At 43.7% G+C, this 20834-nt stretch overlaps 1 protein-coding gene across 1 annotated transcript in view; it reads right to left on the bottom strand.

The window, feature by feature from the left end:
* Positions 1-20588, bottom strand: part of TRIM71 (tripartite motif containing 71) — a 63476-nt gene extending 42888 nt beyond the window's left edge. Inside the window, exon 1 of the mRNA XM_063113553.1 lies at positions 19722-20588. Within this exon, the coding sequence (XP_062969623.1) occupies positions 19722-20588 (867 nt within the window). The remainder of the gene's footprint in view (positions 1-19721) is intronic.
* Positions 20589-20834: the final 246 nt, after the last annotated feature.

Genomic DNA, 20834 nt, shown 5'->3' with positions numbered 1-20834 from the left:
CTGAAATGATACAGCGGCAATCCTGTCTTTTTCATACTAGAGAAAAGCAGGTAGAGACAGGTGCCCAGAACTGCATAAGGATGCTCCTAGGTGTACAGACTGATTTCAAGAACTGCACTCTAAAAATTACCTTCTAGAAACTCCAGAACTACTCTGGCCACCTGCCCAAACCCTTGGAGACAGGAATGGTGATGGCAGGGGGTGTTTCATTATTGTGACACTACCCCAATAAACAGAGGCCTATGGGTAGCACTAGTTCCACCATGGGGTGTGGTTGGCAGCAATGGAGCAGGATGGGAAAGAACTTTCTCCCCTTTCTTGGGTTGGCATTGTTTCCAAGGAACCTTAGCATCCACCACCAACCCCTTTTATCCAGGGCCCCTTTCTATGCCAGGGTCTGCACGGATGGGGCGGGGTGTCAGAGAGACCTTGTTCCAGGTATTAGGTCACTTTGACAAAACTGCCCCCTATGAGGAAACTTCAACAAGTACTGTACCTGTAAGACCCAAATGCAGAGGGGAGGGAGGGGGCCTTGTGAGGAAAAGCCATTCAGGTTGGGAATTTCAGCCCCTGCCAACAGCTTTAAAAAGGAGTGTCTGAATTAGGTTGCCTCTTAAATGAAATACAGGACGCACAGTTAAATTTGAATTTCAGACAATTTTCTACTATAAGTATGTCTTAAATATTACATGGGACACTCATTTTTAAAAAATATTTACTGTTAGCGGCTGGCCTGTGGCTCACTTGGAAGAGTGTGGTGCTGGTGACACCAAGGCCACGGGGTTCGGATGCCTATATAGGGATGGCCGGTTAGCTCACTTGGGAGAGTGTGGTGCTGACAACACCGAGCCAAGGGTTAAGATCCCCTGACTGGTCATCTGTTAAAAAATAAATAAATAAATAAATAAATAAATAAATATATATATATATATATATATATATATATATATATATATATAATATATATACTGTTAATCTGAAATTTAAATTTACTTTTTGTGGGGAGGGGGCTAAATCTGACAACTCTGGTCAGGAGGCTTCCTGGTGAGTTCTTGTGATCTAAATTAGGTGAAGCCTTACAAACCTCTTGAGAAGGGAAAACCCAAACTTTAAGAGAACTCTTCACTGATAGACAAGCCATGTTAAGCCAAAGAATGGGTAAACCACTATTAACTTACTAACCAACTACTTAATAAAAAAATGGGGGAAGGGATCTTTAGTTTGACTATGGTTAAGACAAAAGCTGACTCAGTTCAGCCAGACGGTGCCTGAGAAGGGAGGCAACCAGTCAGGGCCAGGCGTACTCCCCTCCACCCTCATGGGAGCCCTGAAGCTCCCTATGAGCAGAGTGACAGACAAGGCTTCCATGGTGCAAGCCACTCAGGCCAAGACGGATCAACATTCCAGGAGGCAGCCATTCCCGCCCTGCAGGGGGAACAAAGAGCCCAGGGAGGAATTCCTGTTGCCCTAAGCATGAGGGTTGGGGGTGGTATCCAAACAAAACTAGACAGAAAAAAGCACCCCCAGCAAGGGGCCCTAGGAAGCTCACTCCCCTCCAGGTCCTGTCAGAGGAATGAGAAGACCCAAGGAAAGACGCCAGTGCGGATATTAAAACTGGACCTTATACACACAGAATGCAATTGGAGTCCGAGCTCAAAACAAAACGTGGAATAAACTTCAGGAGAGAACAATCTCTATAGGAAACAGACCCTGAATTTAGTCATTAACTTTATCTTGAGCGTCTTCTTTGTATTCACGCTATGCACTGGCTTTGGCGTTTACTATAACCAACGCAAACATTTTGCTGTCCTTCAAAGCGTAGAATGTTTGTTGGCTCGTTTTTAAAACAAAAGCTCCTGCATCGCCATTAGGAGAGATGATTCCAAGGAGATTCCATTCAGGGATCCCTAGGAAAAAGACCTTTGGAAGGGGAGTGGGGACGGGGGATAGGAACTGTGAAGCAACCTCTTCTCCCTCCTTCTCTCTGGCACACCCTTAATGTTGGCAATACAGTGGGGAGTAGATCTCCAGACAGCATGAAAGGGAAATGAGTGACCTGGGCTCTCAGAGGCCTCAGGAAAGAAGTTTTGGGGCAGACTTACACAACTATGAAGTTCTCTTTTGCTTTGAGGACAGAGGTGGCAGATTTTAAAGGGGGCCCAACAGCTCCCTGGAGCCAGTTTGAATTAACTCTGTAAACACTGGTTGCACATTTGCTTTGCAGTTATAGCTCTAATCGCCAGTGGAGTCCTCAGCAAAGTGCTTCCCAGTTTTTCAAATGTCCAGCTCCTTAAAGGCTCTCAACTCTTGGGTTTCTCTTCTGAGACTAGTGGCTCTTTTCTCTGGCTGGATGCAACCAGTTCCCACAGTGTTCAGCCCCTACCCCATTCCAGCCCAGCAACCTCCCATTTCCCAGTAGATCCACTTCTCATTGGGGTCCAGAGACCACGAATGGGGAAAGAATTATACATGAGAGAATGCAAAGAAACTACCTCTGAATCCTGACAGTGTCAGGAGATAAGGGACCCCTGCCCCACAACAAAGCTAAATAATCAATCAGACTTTTGTACACCAAGAACAACAATTCTGGACAAAGGAAACAGCCTAAAGCCTACTGTAAAGTTCTGCAGCTTGGGGGTCATGTGTCCCTCCTTGGTAAGTTCATGTCATCTCCACATAGGACCTCATCAGCCAGTGAAAGGCAATTATGAATGGCATTTACAATAGCTTGCCCATGGCAAGAAAATCCCCCCACCCCCCTGCAAGTGAAATGTCCTTTGTAAATTTAAATTTCCTATTAAAGAGCTTCAAACCCAAAATTTTTTTGAAAGGAAGACTCTTCAGGAATGGAAACCACAGATCTGTCACCTTCAATTGACTGGGCAGGACAGAAAAGCTATGAATTTTCTCAGAAGTGTTCACTAGCCCCCACAGAAAATAAGCAGCCTTCCAAGAGCAAGAGAGCTTTAGTTCCCCTATACCAACCACCTCTGGAAGGATACAGAGATACTGGTACTCCACCATTAGGATTTTACTTCTCCACCACATGTCTCCTTGGAGTGCTCTTTTTTTTTTTTTTTAAATAAACATATAGTACCTAATCAAAAATAATTTAGTACCTTTACATGTACATCCTTAGCCAGGATACCCCCAAATCCCCAGCAATTCTATTTCCCTTTATAGTGATGTCAGAGTCCCCAGAAGGCAAGCTCTATTCTACTGCTTTGTGTCCTCAAACACCCAGAGAGAGAGAGAGAGAGAGAGAGAGAGCAGGCACATGGCAGATGCTCAATGAAAAGTGTGTTGATTGAACGGAATTCACTTCCACATTTTCCAAGCAATCCTTGAGGAATTTGCCTCCCAGCAGGCATCTGCTCACTGGAAAACAATGTGCCCTGGCCATTTGCATTGTGGCCCTGAAATAGCAAAGGTTTCAAGAGAGAAAGAAAAGAGAATCTGGTTGTTCTCTGAAGCTAAATGCCTTAGAGGTAAAGATTTTAGGGAGTTTTATAGTTATCCTCACATCTGCGATACACCAGGACACCAGACATCCAACTTGCCATCATTAGAGACTCTTGCACATCCACAGCCCCCATGGCTCTCCTCCCTGTAAATCCTTCTGAGACCCATGACCAAGCAAGCAGGCCAAATTCTCCAGAGATTTATACTAAAAGGTAATGAAGCAAAGGAACTTTCTCGGGTGGTGGGTTTGTGATGGTGGTAATACAAATGTAAAAATCTGTAAAAACTCATCAAATGTATCTTCTCATTTATCATATTTAAATTAGTACATTTTAATGTATCTAAACTACCTCAATAATGATAAAGAATGAGTAAATGAAGCTGTATATTGTCATACAAGGATGTGCCAGATCTGTTATTAGATTCTAAAAACACAAAGCAAACTGCAAAACGATAAGAGTTTAATGTACATCAGTGTGTGCATGATTAAATTAAATAGTCATAAAGATCATGTTGCATAGGCATAATAAATAAGACCAATGGTAAAATCCAAACTACTAACAGTGGTTACAGCTGGGAAGTACAACTGGCAAATCATATTTTTAAGCTACTTAGCATTTGCCTTTGTTACAGTAACTCCTTATTTTCTTTTGCAATTTAAAAATCCAACAAAGACAAAAATCGAAAGAGGGGAGCTACCTGTAGGATAGCAAGTCTGTATAGCCAGAGCCCAGCCCAGTAATAAGTACACCATAGGCAATTGGAGCTCTAGGTGCTGAAGGAATGAGTGGTTTGCAACAAGGCCTAGCAAGCATTGTTACTGTCTGCTGTGAATAACAATATCTAGAGATTATTTCCTTAATAGCCTCTAAGCATGTAAGAGATTTAATATATCACCAGTATATGGCCACAAAGCATGTGTACTGATACACATTAAACTGCAAGCTAGCTGGCACTCACAGATTAAGGACCCTAATATACTCTACTTCCCCACTCTACTTCCCCACCACCTCCCAACAGCTGTATTTACCAGAGTGGTTTCCCTGAAATCTGGGGTACAAAAGAAAAAGAGGAAAACAGAGTCAGGACATTAGGCCTATTTGTCATTGGTTCTAGATAAAATTAGATCCCACTTCATATGATATACCAAGAATATAGTCTATGGTGGGACTAAAGATAAAATGTAGAGAAAGTTAAAGACTACAATCAACCAGCTAAAATTGTAAATGTATACCTAGTTAGGGCTGGCTGGCTAGCTCAGTTGGTTAGAGCATGATGCTGACAACACCAAGGTCCCTAGACTCTTGGATCCCTGTACCAGCCAGCTGACAAAAAAAATAAACAAATAAAACGTATACCAAGTTAAACCAAACAGAGACAAGCTATGGCCTCAGAGAAACCCTTTGCAACACACAGCCAGTAATCAATATTTATCCAAAATGCCTACAAATTGATTTTTTTTAGAAACCTGAGAAATTGGCGAGGAACCTGGGCAGGCAAATCAGGGAGGAAATCCAAATGGCCAATAAACATAAGAAAAGCCACGCTCACCTCAGAGTAATCGCGGAAATGCAAAGCAAAACAACAGGAGGAGCCATTTTTCTCCCATTAGATTGATGGCAGTAAGGGCGGGCTGGGATGGGAGGAAATGTGGCTGGTGGGAGGCAAGCCCTCCAGAGCAAAGTGCTGGGATCTATTAACATTTCAAATGTGCCTCTCCAGTGTCCTAGCTACTCCCTTGCTGGAGGAGAAGATCTCTCCTTTCTAAGCAATAAATTTCACACCACGTATGCCAAATTCAGAGCAGTAATGATCACCAAGGTAGTACAGGATAATGTCTACCTACATATGATGTTTTTAAGACTACATTCCCTATAGGTTTGTGTATGCAAATAGTTGTTAAAGAGTTTGGAAGAAACCCCAAGAAACTGAGAACACCACACACTTTGGAAAGGAATGGGACTGGGGCTACATTTTTTAAAAATTAAAATTTAGGGATAATCCAAACAAAGAATATATTTAAGTATCACTTGTATAATTAAATTGGGATTAGTGTTAACTAGTTGCTTTCTGGGAATACTAGGTAGCCTTGAGGAAAATCTCAATTTTCCATTCATCCAGAAATTACAAGCTGACTGAGGATAGATAGTGAAGGAGGGAGAAATGAAAAAGTCAAGTAAATATTATAGTCACAGGCATGGACATACTCAGAAAATTACAACCTAAATGACAAGTGCTGTGAATTCTAAAGGTCAGTTTTTTTAAAAAAATCCTTAAATTTTGTTAAAAGAATACAAATTCAAGGCAAATTTGTTACCCCTTCCTACCTTTTAAACCCCTGTCAAGTGTTTACAAACATAGTTTTTATTACCCGCATTCGTTTGAGTTCCTCTTTTTTGTTCACTGGACAAATCTGTCTGCTTTTACCATCAAGAGGAGGACAGGACCCTCACACAGGGACAACATTTACAAGTCCAGGAACTGAAATGAGAAGGGCCTAGCAGACCAGACAGAAACCTTCCACACTAGTTTTTTAGAATTTTGTTTCTTAATCTGCTGAATATTATACCGTGGACAGTCTGCTACCACTCCCATCATCATGTTACACATGAGAAAACTGACTTGTCCAGTTTACACACCGATGCTCAGAAACAAACATCTTCTCCCAAACCAGGGCCAAACATCACCTCCTCCTCCTCATTATTTGATCTTGCACATGGCTTCTTAATTTTATTCCCATTTACTTGTTGCTTTTCATGCCTTTTTTTTTTTTTTTTTTTTTTGATGCTGAAGAGAATTGGCTTTACATCAACAAGCAGACAAAAAATCTTAAAGGTCTAGCCAGTTAGCTAACAGTTGGTTACAGTGCAGTGCTAATAACACCAAGGTCCAGAGTTTGATCCCTGTATCGGCCAGCTGCTCCCCCACAAAAAATTATTTTAAAAAATCTTAAAAATAAGTTCTGTGTGGCTAGGACAACAAGGCACTGATGAACCCAGCAGAGCTTCATTAAACTCAGACAAATTCTGTGCTCAGATTCTGTACCCTAGACAATCAACAGGAAAAAAACAAAACAAGCTCCAGTACAAATGCTCAAAACACCAAATGTGAACACCATCCCTCCTTTTATGAGAGAAGGAAATGTTTGTTTTCCAACTATCTATCTATCTATCTGTCTATCTATCTGTCTATCTATCTATCTATCTATCTATCTATCTATCTATCTATCTATCTATCTATCTATCTAATCTAATCTATTTACCGGTAAGGGGATCTTAACCCTTGACTTGCTGTTGTCAGCACCACACTTCTCAGCTAATCGGCCATCCCTATGTAGGGATCCGAACCCGTGGCCTTGGTGTTATCAGCACCACACTCTCCCCAGTGAGCCACAGGCCAGCCCTTTGATTTCCAACTTTAAAATTGACTGTACTAGAGGTAAAACTCCCAAGGTGTGAGATGCCGAAATATATCTAATGCCTTTCATTGTATATCTTTGTATGCTATTAACATTTGTATTTGTAATTAACAATTTAGTTAGGAAATAACCAACAGTAAAGCAAAGATGCTGCAGGTAAAGACAGGTAACAACTTCAGTTCTAGAATATCAAAGCAAGTTCATAGTTATCGCACAAAAGACTTAAGAATGAATAAGAAGATTACGAAATTTGTAGCTGCTGTGGCAAGTCCCAATCATCATACAGAATTAACCACTACTTCCGATAAGAGGATTTTGCTATCCCTTCTTCATACATCGGTTTCCATTTATCACCATAATAAATAAACACAATCACCCCTTTCACCTACTAAACTTGAGTTTAAAAGTAAAGACACTTAAACCTTACTTCATCCATACTACACGGAGACTTTTTAAGCTCCAAAATTTATATCAGTCCACAGCTGAACAGAGCCTGTAGTTTTTCTCATTTGCAACCTCTTTTTTAAAAAATCAAATTAAATAAGAAAAATAAAATTTCCTCTTAAAATATTCTGAAGGCTCTATCAAGCCAACAACAACAACAACAACAAAAAAAGGAAATAAAACTTGTTTCTCTGAAAGATGATTAAAATAAAGGGCAGGACTAGGGTTTGGGGTGGCTACCAGGTGCTCCCTCTGGCCCCATGCAGCACTCCCCAAAATCAGTTCCTTCACTTATATATACAGCATGTTGCAATTTTCTTTAGAAAATCAAACAAAAAAGTCAGCCCTAGGCAGTCTAATGCAAATTTTATTATTCCCTACAGAGTGATAAGGAAATAGGCTCAATGTCACACAAGTTTACTGACAAACGTGCTGGATTAAAATGGGGACTCCAGCAGATGACAGTGACCAGCACACAACACAGCACTGCAAATGTGTGAGGCAGTAAAATAAATATTCACAATCACCCAAAAAAAACAGGAAGCAGGAATGTCCCTCAACTGGTGAATAAACTGTGGTATATGCATTCAATGGAAAAACAGAAAAACTACTTCGCAATAAAGAGGAGGAACTACTGATACACCACGTGGATGACTTCTGAATGCATCATCTAAGTGAAAGAAACCAGTCTCAAAAATCTACACACTACATCATTTCATTTTATGACATTATAGAAAAGACAAAACCATATGAACGGAGAACAGACCAAAGGTTACTAAGGCCGGGGAGATAGGTTCACTGCCAGGGGGCAAAGGGGAATTTTGAGGAAATGAAACTGTTCTGTACTCTGGAGTAGTGGTTACACACTGTATGCTCTCAAAATGTGTAAAATTATATATATGCTAAAAAGGTGAATTTTACTATCTGCAAATACCTGAATAAACAAAAACAAAAACAAAAAAACAAAAGTGGGAAATCACCAGGCTGCTAGAAACGAGGCCTTCCCTTTCAACCTAAAGTTAGGCAGCACAAGCTGCAGGACAAAGCATACGGGGAACGACGTTGCTGGCCTTCTTGAGGGCTAAGGAGAGGGAGGGAGGCAGGAAAAGAAGAGCTCCTTTCTGGAACCTGTATTGAGCCTCCCCATCTCACTCTCAAGATTATAATCATAATGTGCTGGAACATTCTACCTCACAGCAGGCAGATACCCACAGTGTTGCAAAGGCAGCCACCCAGATAGCCACCTCCATTCAGGGCTGAGAACCAGATCAAGGCCATAGGGGAAGGCAGGGAATCACCTCATCCCAAATTGGTGTGTGAACTCCACAAAGGCAGGGATCTGGGGCTATTTTGCTCACTGCTGTTCCCCCAGGGCCGCCTCCTTAACCAAATCAATTTTTATAGAAATTACAGTTTTCTGCACTCATATTTCATCTCTATTACACTGTGTAATTACAATCAACTAGTACAATGACATCAACAGGTTTGGGAACAAAAACAGCAGTCTCTCTTGGTAAGCACATGGCTCAGCTGGAAAGAGCTGGGGTACACAGGGAGTGGACAAGGGGGATGTGGCCAGTGCAGCCTGCTAGCAGGAGGCAGCAGCAAGGACAGCAAGCTGCATTAGTAGTTTGACCACACTTCTAGGACAAACTAACTTTGGACGTGTTCTGGCTCTTATTAGTCTGAGGCATTCCTCCTGTTTTCATGGGAAGTTTCAAGTGGAATCAGTCAGGCGGTGCTGCCAGGAGCAAAGGGCTAACTGGCATGCCATCTTCCCAGTTACGCTGCTTGAGTTGCTACTGCGTCTCAGCCCCAAACCCATCCTCTCCTTCCGTCCTCTTTGTGATGGGGGCAGCCAAGACTAAGCCAACCCCATCTCTGCTTTGCCAGTTGGGTCCCTGTTAGGTTCTTTATCTGCTTCTTGAGTCACATTTTCACCCCAACAACATTGGTTTGTTCCAGTAGCAGCACCAGTTTGCAGTTTTCTAACACTACAGAAACCAGCCTCACTGCACACCACCCCACCACCCCACCCCACCCCACCACTACCTCAGGTGCACTCACATGTGCACACACAGCCACACACACCCCAGCACCAGCTGAACAGCCTGCTCCTCACAGATGGCAGGCCCACAGGAACCCCCCGTAAGCAGTAATAACTCGAACCTCTTCCTTTTTGATCCCTCAGCCTTAGGGTGGTAGCTGCTTCCCAGATGCCCTAGTGTTCTCTTCTTGTCATTCAACTACCTAGTTCACAACCTAATTTCCAGTCAACAATTCTTTTTTTTTTTTCCTTTTCCACCCTAGCCCTGGCCCCTGCCCCCTCAACAATTCTTTACATTCAATTATCTGCTAAAGTAATTAAAGACTGATCACCAGTTACTACTTCTATGTATGAATAACCCACCTCCTAAGGAAGGGTAAAAAAGAAGGGAACACTAACACCTTCCTTAGGGATGTTGGAAAGACTAGAAAAAATTAGGTAAAAAGATTTATATTATTACGTACCTCCTTACAACTCACTGCAGATTCTGTAGAAACCACTCTATCAGCCAATTCTATCTAAATTCCACCATTCTCCAAGATTCATTTTAAACTTCACTTATTTCATCTCATCTAAACCTGTTTAGATGCCATGAGCTTTACCATGTAGATTTCATCTAGACCACACATAGGGAAGTTGAGAAGCCATACCCACCCCCCCATCCCCTGCAATTCACCTTTTCCTTTTCAGTTTTATATCCCCAAAACAACAAGGCTCAAGCAGGAAACAGGACAGAGACTGCTCTTCTACATCTTTTAGCATGGAGCACAATTCACATGGAGCAGAAAACAAGCATTCAAATACTTTGAAGACAAATCTTAACAGATCAAGTCCTGTCAGCAATGAGGAACTGGCCAAATTATTCCATGGTATCAAATATCGCTTGGCCATCAACCAGGAAATATTTAAGAAGATAAGCAACACATTTAATTTCATGGAAAGGAATTTGAACTGTTTTGGCTGCAACTTGCAGGAAAAGTTGAAGCCAATTTCTTTTTTCAGGATATTATACTCAGTTACATGCGCGTACATTAAAACATAAATTTTTCTGTCTCAAAGCACCTCCATGTGAATTATAGCTCCCCACAAATAGGTCCCTAAGACACAGACACCCCATCACTCTTCCATCTTAAAGGTCAGAAATAAGACGACTAAATGACGTTTTCGAGTTTACACTACCACCACAGGGCAACACTAGGGATTAAACCCAGTCCTTATCATACTCTTGTCTATACCAAGAAACTGCAAGCTTTTGCCAAGCTATTCTTCTCTTTTCATCCCCAAAATGTCTCCCTCTGTCTACATAATGTGTGAAAAAAGCCCATCAAAACTCAACATTTGGGGGAGGGAGAGCCAGGGGCATTCCTTGGCTTGAAAATTAAGAAGTTGCCTTTGTTTCCTGCAAAGGAATGAAGGTAGAGCATGTGTTTCTTCTGAGGTCAAATCCAAACTGCCTAACTCACTGGGCTGATAATCAGGCAAAAGCTGGAATTGATCCTTAAATCCACTGATACCAACAGAAGCCAAACTTAGTCTAAGAACCCCCATCACTCCACTAATGACAAAGTAATTGCTCTGAGGTGTTGGGACCAGGGAGAGAGGGCACGGGCACAGGAGCAGGGGAAGAAGGTGGGCTCCATTCCCCAAGATCTGGAATAGAACATGCCCATGCTGAGGGCCGGCCTGTGGCTCACGTGGCTCACTCGGGAGACTGTGGTGCTGACAACACCAAGGCCACTGGTTCGGATCCCTATTAGGGATGGCCAGTTAGCTCACTTGGGAGAGCGTGGTGCTGACAACATCAAGTCAAAGGTTAAATTAAGATCCCCTTACCGGTAAAGAAAAAAGAACATGCCCATGTTACAAGATGGCTGGCAGAGGAAGCACCTCACCCTGTATATTGTAGAGATTTTTCACGAGTTATTTCAAAGAGATTTAAATTTAAGCCTTTCCCCCTTGTTAAAATATTGTCTGGAATGCTTCCCCATGAATTAATTTTGGAATGAGAGGCAGTCACAGTAATGATGGTCACTCATTTTTTGGGCAAGAGACCATGGCCCATTTATGTTATTTTTCTCTGTAATAACTTAGAAAAGATAAAGCAAGAAGATACAACAGGAAAACAAAAATTCAGGCAATAAATTTAACATTAACCATATTTTTAAGGACCAGTCTCAAAAAAACAAATTTGTTAAACAATGTTTGTATATCAATAGCAATGTGAAGAGGTCTGGGAATCAGGAGTTTCTAATCAACAAGTCATTCCATCTCCCCAGGCTTCAGTCTCCCCATTTGTAATGTAGCAGCTTTCTATACAATGATTTAGGGCTTTCTTCTGATAATTTAAGATTCCTCTCATATGCCTCCTTCAATACACACATACATACTCACTTAACAATACCATAAAATTAAAGCTTATAAAATACTCCAGTCCCTGAAATCAGATTGTTCCATTAAGGAAGTTGATCTGCTTCCTTGAAATGCCAGGTAAAAAAAACTGGCATTCCATCTAAAAAATAAATAAATAAAAGCTGAAGGTATTGATATAGCCTCTAACATACATTTACACCTACCTCATCTTCTCCAACACTTGGGGAGCCCTACAACCTAAAATGGTCTAGATCAAAAGTTAATGTTGAGTTCCAGTCCTTCTAAAAGGAAACAAGGTTTATGCCTTTTTCTCCGGTTCACCTTCCATCACCTGAACGAAGGCTACATAGCTTTCCCTGTAGATAATGGTGAACTGATAAAAAGCACAGCGCAGCCACAATTTCTAACACTAAAAATTAGTTCTGCCATCTCCTTCCTTATGTGCAGTGAGGAGAAGTGAGCTTCAATACTCTAACAGCTTACAAATAAATGTTATGAAATGTTTAAACTGTCTTCAAACGTGGGGCACTGTGTGGTATGTTAGCTCTAATCCTGACAACATTGCAAAGAGTACCTTCGTTTTACAAATGAGCAGAGACACAGCAGATTCTAAACCTAGAACCATCGACGTCAGAGTACTCAAGAGTATAAAGCCTTTAACAGGAAACACAAGATCAGCTATCTGAAGTCTCACATCTTCCCAACTATTACTAAAATGTTGTTTACCATATTCACCCTTTTTTTTTTTAACTGCTCAATACACATTGTAGTTGATTTTCATGACCCTTTACCTGTTCCTCTTCCCCCCTCCCTCATATTCACTTTTCTGCTCAATGCTTAGCCACACATTTTGGATGACATTTTCAGTACAAGCCTATGGCTGATCCTAAGTAAAAGAAATATCTCCCTCTGGCGTTGATCCCAGAGGACACAGACCAAAATCGGCAGATGTGGCCTAAAGTGCTGGCTTCCTTTAAATGTCCAACCGTAGTAACAACTGCTGGTGCCACTTTATTCACAATCTTTATTTTTAAAACACGGTGCTTACGCAGTCATCAGATCCATATTTAGCAGCAATATCTATGAGTGTAAATTTTTTCTATACAATAGCTTTTTTTTTTTTTTTTTAAAGATGACCAGTAAGGGGATCTTAACCCTTGGCTTGGTGTTGTCAGCACCACTCCTAACCAGTGAGTGAACCGGCCATCCTATATAGGATCCGAACCGTGACCTTGGTGTTATCAGCACCGCACTCTCCCGGAGTGAGCCAAGGGCTGGCCCCTACAGTAACACTTTTATAATTATCCCAATAAAGTCCCAAATGAGTGAAGAAGTTCCCAAAACCCACTAGCATTTCAAGAAAATTTATATTTTTTTTTGTTTGGATGGTTTTTCTTTTGTTTTTGTTTATTAAGAAAAACATATTTTTAACCACAAAAATAGGATAGAAGTAAATGGCTGGCCAAACTTCAGAAGTAACAACTAAAGGCTGCAGCTGCTGACAGATGTTTACAAAGGCACAGATCTCTCACTCAGGGGTTCCTCACTTGGCTCAGGTTCCAAAGTCCACTTGGGAACCTCCGAAATTTACAGGGTGTCAGAACATGAAAGCATGTCCTCAGTCTACACTACTATCTTCACCATTTCATTTTCTTTTGCATTCGCTGCTCTGCTTTATTCAAACTCCATTAATGTTGACAGAAGTGTTCTTCTGTAGAAGCCCTTAATAAATGATCACAACCAAGAATTGTCCTCTTCACGACCAAGTCCTCCCTTCCTAATAACCACAACTTCAATTTACCAACATATAATTATTGAAAGCAATAACTTTATCTCTAAAGACTACCACTTCCATAAGGCATCTATTTAGGAAATTGCTTTTGAACAAATTACAACTGGCTGTTAATTTCTTGTGCCAATTGATAACTAAATTAGGATCATTCTATAGATTCACATAAAAAAAAAGCTCACTTGGCAGGAATTAATGCTCAGATTAGGAATTGTCTGGGGTTAGAAACTCCACATTAAGGATGACAAACAAAACATTAGCTGAAGTCTAACTAATACGGATCTCTCAAAAACTCAGTGGGGTTTGAAACTCAGGAGTTGGGACTGTCCTTTATTTCATTTCACCCTCCCTTCAATGCCAATTGTAAGCAAACCACGTATACTCATATTTACCTACAACGAGAGGGAAGCAAGAGATGGCATCTGAAAGGGACAGAATTACTTTGGAATATGGTTTAAGTCAAACAGTTTCAGCTGTAAATAGCCAGAACTAGGGCCTCCCTCCCCTCCCAATTTTTCTGTTAACAAGTCAGAGTCTTGTCAATCAAAACAGTCAATCTGGTTTCAGTCAACTGGGTTTGTGGGTATAGACAAAACCTCAAAGGGAGAGGAATAATTTAGTATTGAACAAGCAGGTCACATCAGCTAAAGAGGTAAGATGGATCAAGCTTCCTCTTGCAAGTTGAAATGCTTGAAAGGTCAAGAAGAAAAGCAGGAAGTGTAGGCTTCCATGGGTGGCATCTTGCTCCCTTCAGGCAACTGTAATTCTGTATCAATATCTTTCTCTTCCCCTCTCTTCCAAAATAACAGGGATGGCAAAAACAGCCTTAGTGAGCTAGGCCTTTAACTCCTTGTTAGTGTTATGGGGGAAGGGAGAAGGGAGCACTACTTTGAAACTGCCTGCATGGAAGAATTCATCTCAACCTTTTACTTAAATGTCATTCAGAATGACACTAAAATGGTCCTTTATTTGCCACAAATGAATACAGCTAAAATAAACCTTGCCCTGCGTGAAGAACTGAATGGAGAAATAGCAAGATTAAGCAAACAATGTGACTTTTAGCACCAGAAACAATTTGGAGGGGGGATATATTTCAGAGATACAGAACTACAAACAAATGAAAATTTCACTTGAATCAGGAAAATTTAAACACTTTTTATCCTGGTAAACACTTCAACAACAGAAGCATTTTAGCCATTTCACCTCCTAATTTACAGCTTCCACAAGAGCTAACTCCCTTACTAGATAAGCATAACTTTTCTCTTTTTAAATGAAAAGACAAAAAGCTAACAGCTATGTTTAAAATTTTACATGTGAGAAAAATATAGTGCTTTTAGGTAGTGCTTTAGAAAACCAGACATTGTAGCATCCTGAAACCTGAAAAGGGCTCACAAAAAGTAGTATTTATAAGTAGGTTAAAATGAGAGGAAGAACTGGGGTGGGAAAAGGCAATTTTACTCGATCTTCAAAAACTTTAAATATTTTTCTATTCCAAGTACATCTATTTAACTTTGAAAACATGTCACTGATAAAAAAAAAAAAGCATCAATGATGAACTTGAAATCTGGAAGAAAGTGCCCATTTCCTTCCCAAAATAACTTCACTGTTTTCCAAAATATATAAGCCTAGAATTAGAAATAAAAATCTCATGGACAATTATCAAGTCTATGTAATTCCAAAACCAGTGTAGCTCACAATTTTTTCGTAAGAAAACTTCAGGAATAGTCACAAAAGTTTCCCCTGACAGTGCTGATACCATAGTTGATGACAGGTTTTGCCTTCAAGGGAACCTCATATCAGCACAGGCTTGGCCCACATCCCGGGGGTCCATGTTGATAAAATCCATCCCTATGCACTTTAATGCAAGTAGTCAGTTCAAGCATGACTTTATAAATAAAAGCCCACAGATTATATTCAAAGGCTAAGAAATTAAGATATCAACAATGAACATTTCTCTACAATTTATTTTTATCAAGCATGTTCTCAATTCAACAGGCTGCAATCTACAAACATCTCCCTGCTGCACTGGACTCAAAGCTGCAACTTCCGTAATTATTTCCAAGGTATAGGAAGTTTGGTTTTCTGGCCAACGGGTGAGATGTATGCATTGAGAGGATACATTCACCTAGTTGTGTACAGCTAGTTGAAGTTGGGCTACTGAAATACTAGAATGCCCATTTTTGTTCATTCTCTCCCTTTGTCCTTTAAACAAAAAACACAGTCTTTTGGAATTAACCTATGAGTCAATGGGATTCCAATTAAAATCTCATTTTTTTCTGGAAATTCAAAATTTATCAGAAATTTCACCAACATTAGTTAATCTGGTCACCTCTAGAGATGAATAGAGGAAAAAAGGATAGGAAAATGGGTCTTTAGCTTTATTTCATTCCTTTAAAATAAAACTACTTTGACTTATAACATAAGTGATATATAAATTTCTATTGTTTTTAAAAAGCATTTTGGTTTGGATTTTATAATTTACACAACAACATGCATATCATTTAAAAGTAAACGTGCATATGCATGCCTGGGAATGCAGAATAAAATATTCTGATGCTGAATATAGGTACAATCCCCTTCCCATTCACAATAATTCACTCAATATAAGATACAAGACAAATCCATAGAACAAGCAATTATTTTAGGCAGCAAACTGCCTTGCTCAAAGTGGTCTGAGACCAATTAAGGTTTCCTGAGAAGGGTCAAATCGCGTTGGAATTCTAGAACTTTTCTTTCCAGGAAGCATTTTGAAGCCCAACTCACAGACTGAATATAAACCGCATCAGCACCTGCACCCCCCATTTTCCATCTAAAAGACTCAGGAAAATCCCATCCCCGATTCGCCAAACAGAATATGGCCACCCTCGGATAGAGCGGGCTACGATGTTTCCCTCGGCTCAAGATGAAAACAAGGTCACCCCCGCTGGCTCCCCACTGTAAGTGACCTTTCCTGGAAACCCGGACACGTTGAAACCCCTGCTCGGCTTCCCGCCATTTACAGAATCCTGACGCCCAGCTCTTAGGCACAGAGCACACATGCTGAATTTGTGTTCCCGGTGTTGCCATCAAGGCAGCAAAACATCCTATGGGCCAAAGAAGCAAATATTAAAAGGGCGCCGCGTGAGCAGCTGGAGCAGCACGCTCAGGTCCCACGCTTAGCTCCCTAAACTCTTTCCCCAAAACGTCAAGTGTAGTGAAGACCCTCTCCTCCCCACGACCTAAGCGGCGGTGAGCTCTCGATGGCCGGGGACAGAAGCTTCGCAGCTAGCGGTTCTGGGGACGCTGCCCGATTGCCGGCGCCCGGCCGCGCCTGCAGGCCTTTCGGACTGACCCTCGACGCACAGAACTACCAAAAAAACCCCAAAACCAAACCACGGTTTTCAAACAAGCCCAATGAGAAGAGTGGCAGCAAGCAAATCTCATTTTGTTCCAACTCCCTCCTTTTAGGTTTCCAAGTTATTGTGATGTGTTGAAACAAGTGATCAGACACCACACCTCACTTTACAAACCCGTAGTCAGGTTGGGAAGTTGGGGGGTGATTAAGGAAAGCAGTCTCCTTACCCACTGCTCCCTCCCCAAAATGACAGGGGAAAGCCAGGCGACCAGGCCTCCTTCCCAAGGTCAGGTGGCAGTCACCATAGGAAAAGACGCCCCGAATTAATTAATGAAGCCTGTTGACAAGGGAAGCAAGTCAGTAAAGTACATTTTCAAAATTGAGGTAGGCTGTAGATACAATAAAACATATGATTTAGGCATTCGGCATGTCACAATCAAGACAATGATATTTGCGTTTATTTTCACCTAAAGAATAATGAATTTTGCACCTTCCCAGCCAGAGGCATGACTTTTTAAAAGGAGCAATATTCGGAAACTGTTAACAATCACTTCCTTCAAAGGAAAGGAAGAATTTTAGGCCGTGGGTGGGATCCCTATTTGAACCTCACTACCCGGTGGAGCTTTCTCTCTAACACGTTAGTCTTCTGTTCAGAGCACTGGTTTGTCACCTTTAAACTCAAATGTTCTAGCATTCTAAATCCAGGAACGAATAAATTAGGTCAACAAATTCCAAGTTTTCTTCTTTTAATGGGAAGCTACAGAGAAAGTAGAATTCTAGCTCAAAACTGAGCAAATTTTGTTTTTAAAGGACACAGTTTAATAACATAATATCTTCAGGCTTGCCAAACAAGTTGCATTGCACATGTTAAAAAGTGAAATTTAAAGGCATCCGGGTACCGCCCAGGGTGAGGGGATCTCTACTGCTCACTTCACGCTCTCCCACAAGGTTTGAACGGGTTTAGAATTTAGAAAGTGAATAAACCTTTTACAAGTCTGACAACACCAAGCATCTACTGCTTTAGACCAAATAAAACGTACGTAGATCTTTAACTGGAAATATAAATAAAATCTGACATTTAACTCAACGCCCTTACCAAGAGGAAAATTCTGGTGGATTCAGGGCGCCCCCAGCCCTTCAATCCCCGCTCCGCCCGCCTTCCACTGGATCCTAATCTGCAAGAGAATTGGCTCCATTTTTCTGTTCCTGGGATTCGGAACGGTATTTCGCTCAATCATTCACTCTTCTAAAAGTGATGAAAGAACATACTAGAAACACTCACCCATGAATGTGGAAAACTATGAGTCCATTCACAGCTTAAAAACGAAGGAAAAAAAATAACTGCCCCCTAGCTTCATACCTATAAGGAATCTTTAAAAAGGAGGTGCCCAAGACAAGTCAATTAGAATTTCAACTTTTTTCCAATAGGAGAAGCCGGCTTAAGGCCATCAGGCAATAGCTCCGCCCTCCTCCCCAAATAACAGGTTACGAGTGGAAAAGGCTGCGGCGCTATGCTTGCCTTGGCCGTGCTCGGTACCAGCTCGCCGCTCCGACTCACTCCGGCAGGCAACTCCCAGGAGCATTTTTAAAGCCCCTGCGGTCTCCTGCTCTCCCTCCAAGTCAAGTCCATAGCGATCGGACACACCAAACCTCACGGGTCTGTCTACAGGTAGACCGCATTAAACTACCTACCCTCAGCAGAGCCCGCTTCTCAACTTTGACCCCTGTTCAGTGGGTTCGGGAGAGCAATGTACCCCAAGGTACTCATTCAACCCAGAGGAGGGGGGGTCACGTGGTGTGAAAAATGCGCAAGAAAGGCTTATTGGATTGCCCGAAGAGTGAAATCAAGCCCAAAGACTGCGGTGCAACCCTCAGACTCTCTGCGAACCCCCGGTTCACGCCGCGTGTTGCTACTCTGCTTTTCTCCATGGGAAATCGAGCCCCCGGCTGAACAGGGTGGGACACCTTGTAACCAGGAAAACCGGTTCCCGTAGGGATCGAAGCTAGGGCAGACGCGAGCGGCCCAAGAGACTCCCAAGATTCCCAGCCGGGTGAGCGCAATCGGCAAGGTCGCTCCCCGATTCGCTGCTCTCTCGGGGTGCAGCCGTGAGCTCACGAGACCAACAGCAGTTCAACATAAGAGAACTCAGGGGCCAAACACGCATTATACGTTACGACAAACAACTGCGGAGCAGATAAGGGCTGAAGACTGGGGTCCCCTTGGTCCTCAAAGATCCGCACTCCCCCCTCCAACCCAATACAAACAGGTATCGACTGCTACGCTGTCCAAACAACACAACCAGTCCTCCCCTCATAAAGGGGCACGTGGAAACCAGGTCTACACAGGCACACGCACTCCACACACATACCACTCAGCCACCCACACAATCATCTCTTCCCGGCTCATGCACTACTTAAAAGCAACAAACCTACGAGTTTTACAAACAAAGATGGGAAAAGGAGCGCCCTTCTCAGCACATTGGGAGGCCTTCTGGAGTGCCCGCACAAGGAGGCCACGTCTACACAAACACAACTATCTCTTCCCCAACTCCTGTCTACCTAATTGGAGAAAACGTTGGCACGTTTTACCATAAACAAAAAAGTGAAATTTGGAAAGGGACTTTTCGGGGGCCCTAGTAGGGCGCACAAAGAAGCCAGGTATTCTACACCCTTCCTAGGTCACGATCTGCTTAGTAGGAACGACTGCCTCGTAGCCGAAGGAAAAACAAAACAAATCCGAAAAGGAGAGGCCCCCTCCGCCCCTCGCTTTGGGACCCGCCGGGCGGCTCCTCCATAGGACGCACGCGGTTACCCGGTGGACCCAAACACAAGCCATCTCACACCCCGCCGTACTCACCTCATCTTCGTGGTGCTGGCAGAAGCCGAGGCGCTCGGGAAACACGGAGAGGATGGAGAAGGGAGAGCCAGGGAAGGGCGGCCCAAGCCCGAGCTGCTGAGCCGCCGCCGCGGCCGCCGCCGCCGCCGCGGCTGGACCCGGCGGACCGCGCTCGATGTAGTGGTCCTTGGTGAGGCGCACGCGCTGGTGCGCGCGGACGCAGTTGTCGCACAGGTGCTCCTGGCAGTCGAGGCAGCGCGAGGAGGCCGCGTTGCCCTCATCGCACGAGCTGCAGCCGTGAGGCCGGCGCAGCAGCAGCGCCGATGGAGAGGCGGCCGGGCCGCCGGGAGCAGAGCGGGAAGGCGCAGGAGGCGGCGGTGCCTGGGGGAGCGGCGGCGCGGAGGCGGACGCGCGCGGGTGCCCATGGTGAGCGTGGTGCCGGTGGTTGCTGTGGCCGCCCGCGCCGGCCGGGGCGCCGGCGCGCCCGTTCTTGGGCGGTGGCTCGTCGGCTGTGGCCACCACGGCGTCAAGCAGGTTGCTGAGCAGAAAGGCGGACGAAGGCAGTGCGTCCATGCCCGCCGCCTCGGCTAGTACTACTTTCTGGTCACACACGGGGCAGCGCAGCTTGAGCGGCTCCCCGGGCGCGCTACCTCCCGCCGCCGGCAGCCGGTGCGCCTCGAGGCAGGGGCGGCAGAAGGCGTGCAGGCAGGGCAGGACGTGCAGGCGGCGCGCCGCCGCCCCGGGGCCCCCGCCGCCGCCCCCCGACGACGTGGACGTCTGCGACGAGGACGACGACGCTGACGAGTTGGAGGAGAGCGGCGCCGGCGAGCCGCACATCTCCTTGCACAGCAGGCAGATCTGGAAGTCGGTCTCGGGGAACGAAGCCATTTGCAACCAGCCGGGAGGAGGGGGAACAGAGAGGAAGAGGAGGAGGAAGAGAGAGCGTACGAGGTGGGTGGGGGAGCCACAGACTCACTCAGAAAAATGCATCGATTGGGCCTGCAATCTGGGAGCCGGCACCAGAGCGGCGCGCCCCGCTTGGCCTCGCCACGTCCGGCCTGAGCGCTGCCACCCTCGACAATGCGGGCATTAAATGCCACTATCCAGAGGCTACAGACTCCTCCCGGAGGACGT

Source organism: Cynocephalus volans, chromosome 11 (assembly GCF_027409185.1).
Source record: "Cynocephalus volans isolate mCynVol1 chromosome 11, mCynVol1.pri, whole genome shotgun sequence".
Taxonomy (NCBI): Eukaryota; Metazoa; Chordata; class Mammalia; order Dermoptera; family Cynocephalidae; genus Cynocephalus; species Cynocephalus volans.
Note: the sequence above shows the minus strand (reverse complement) of the source record. Positions and strands in the feature narration are given on the sequence as shown.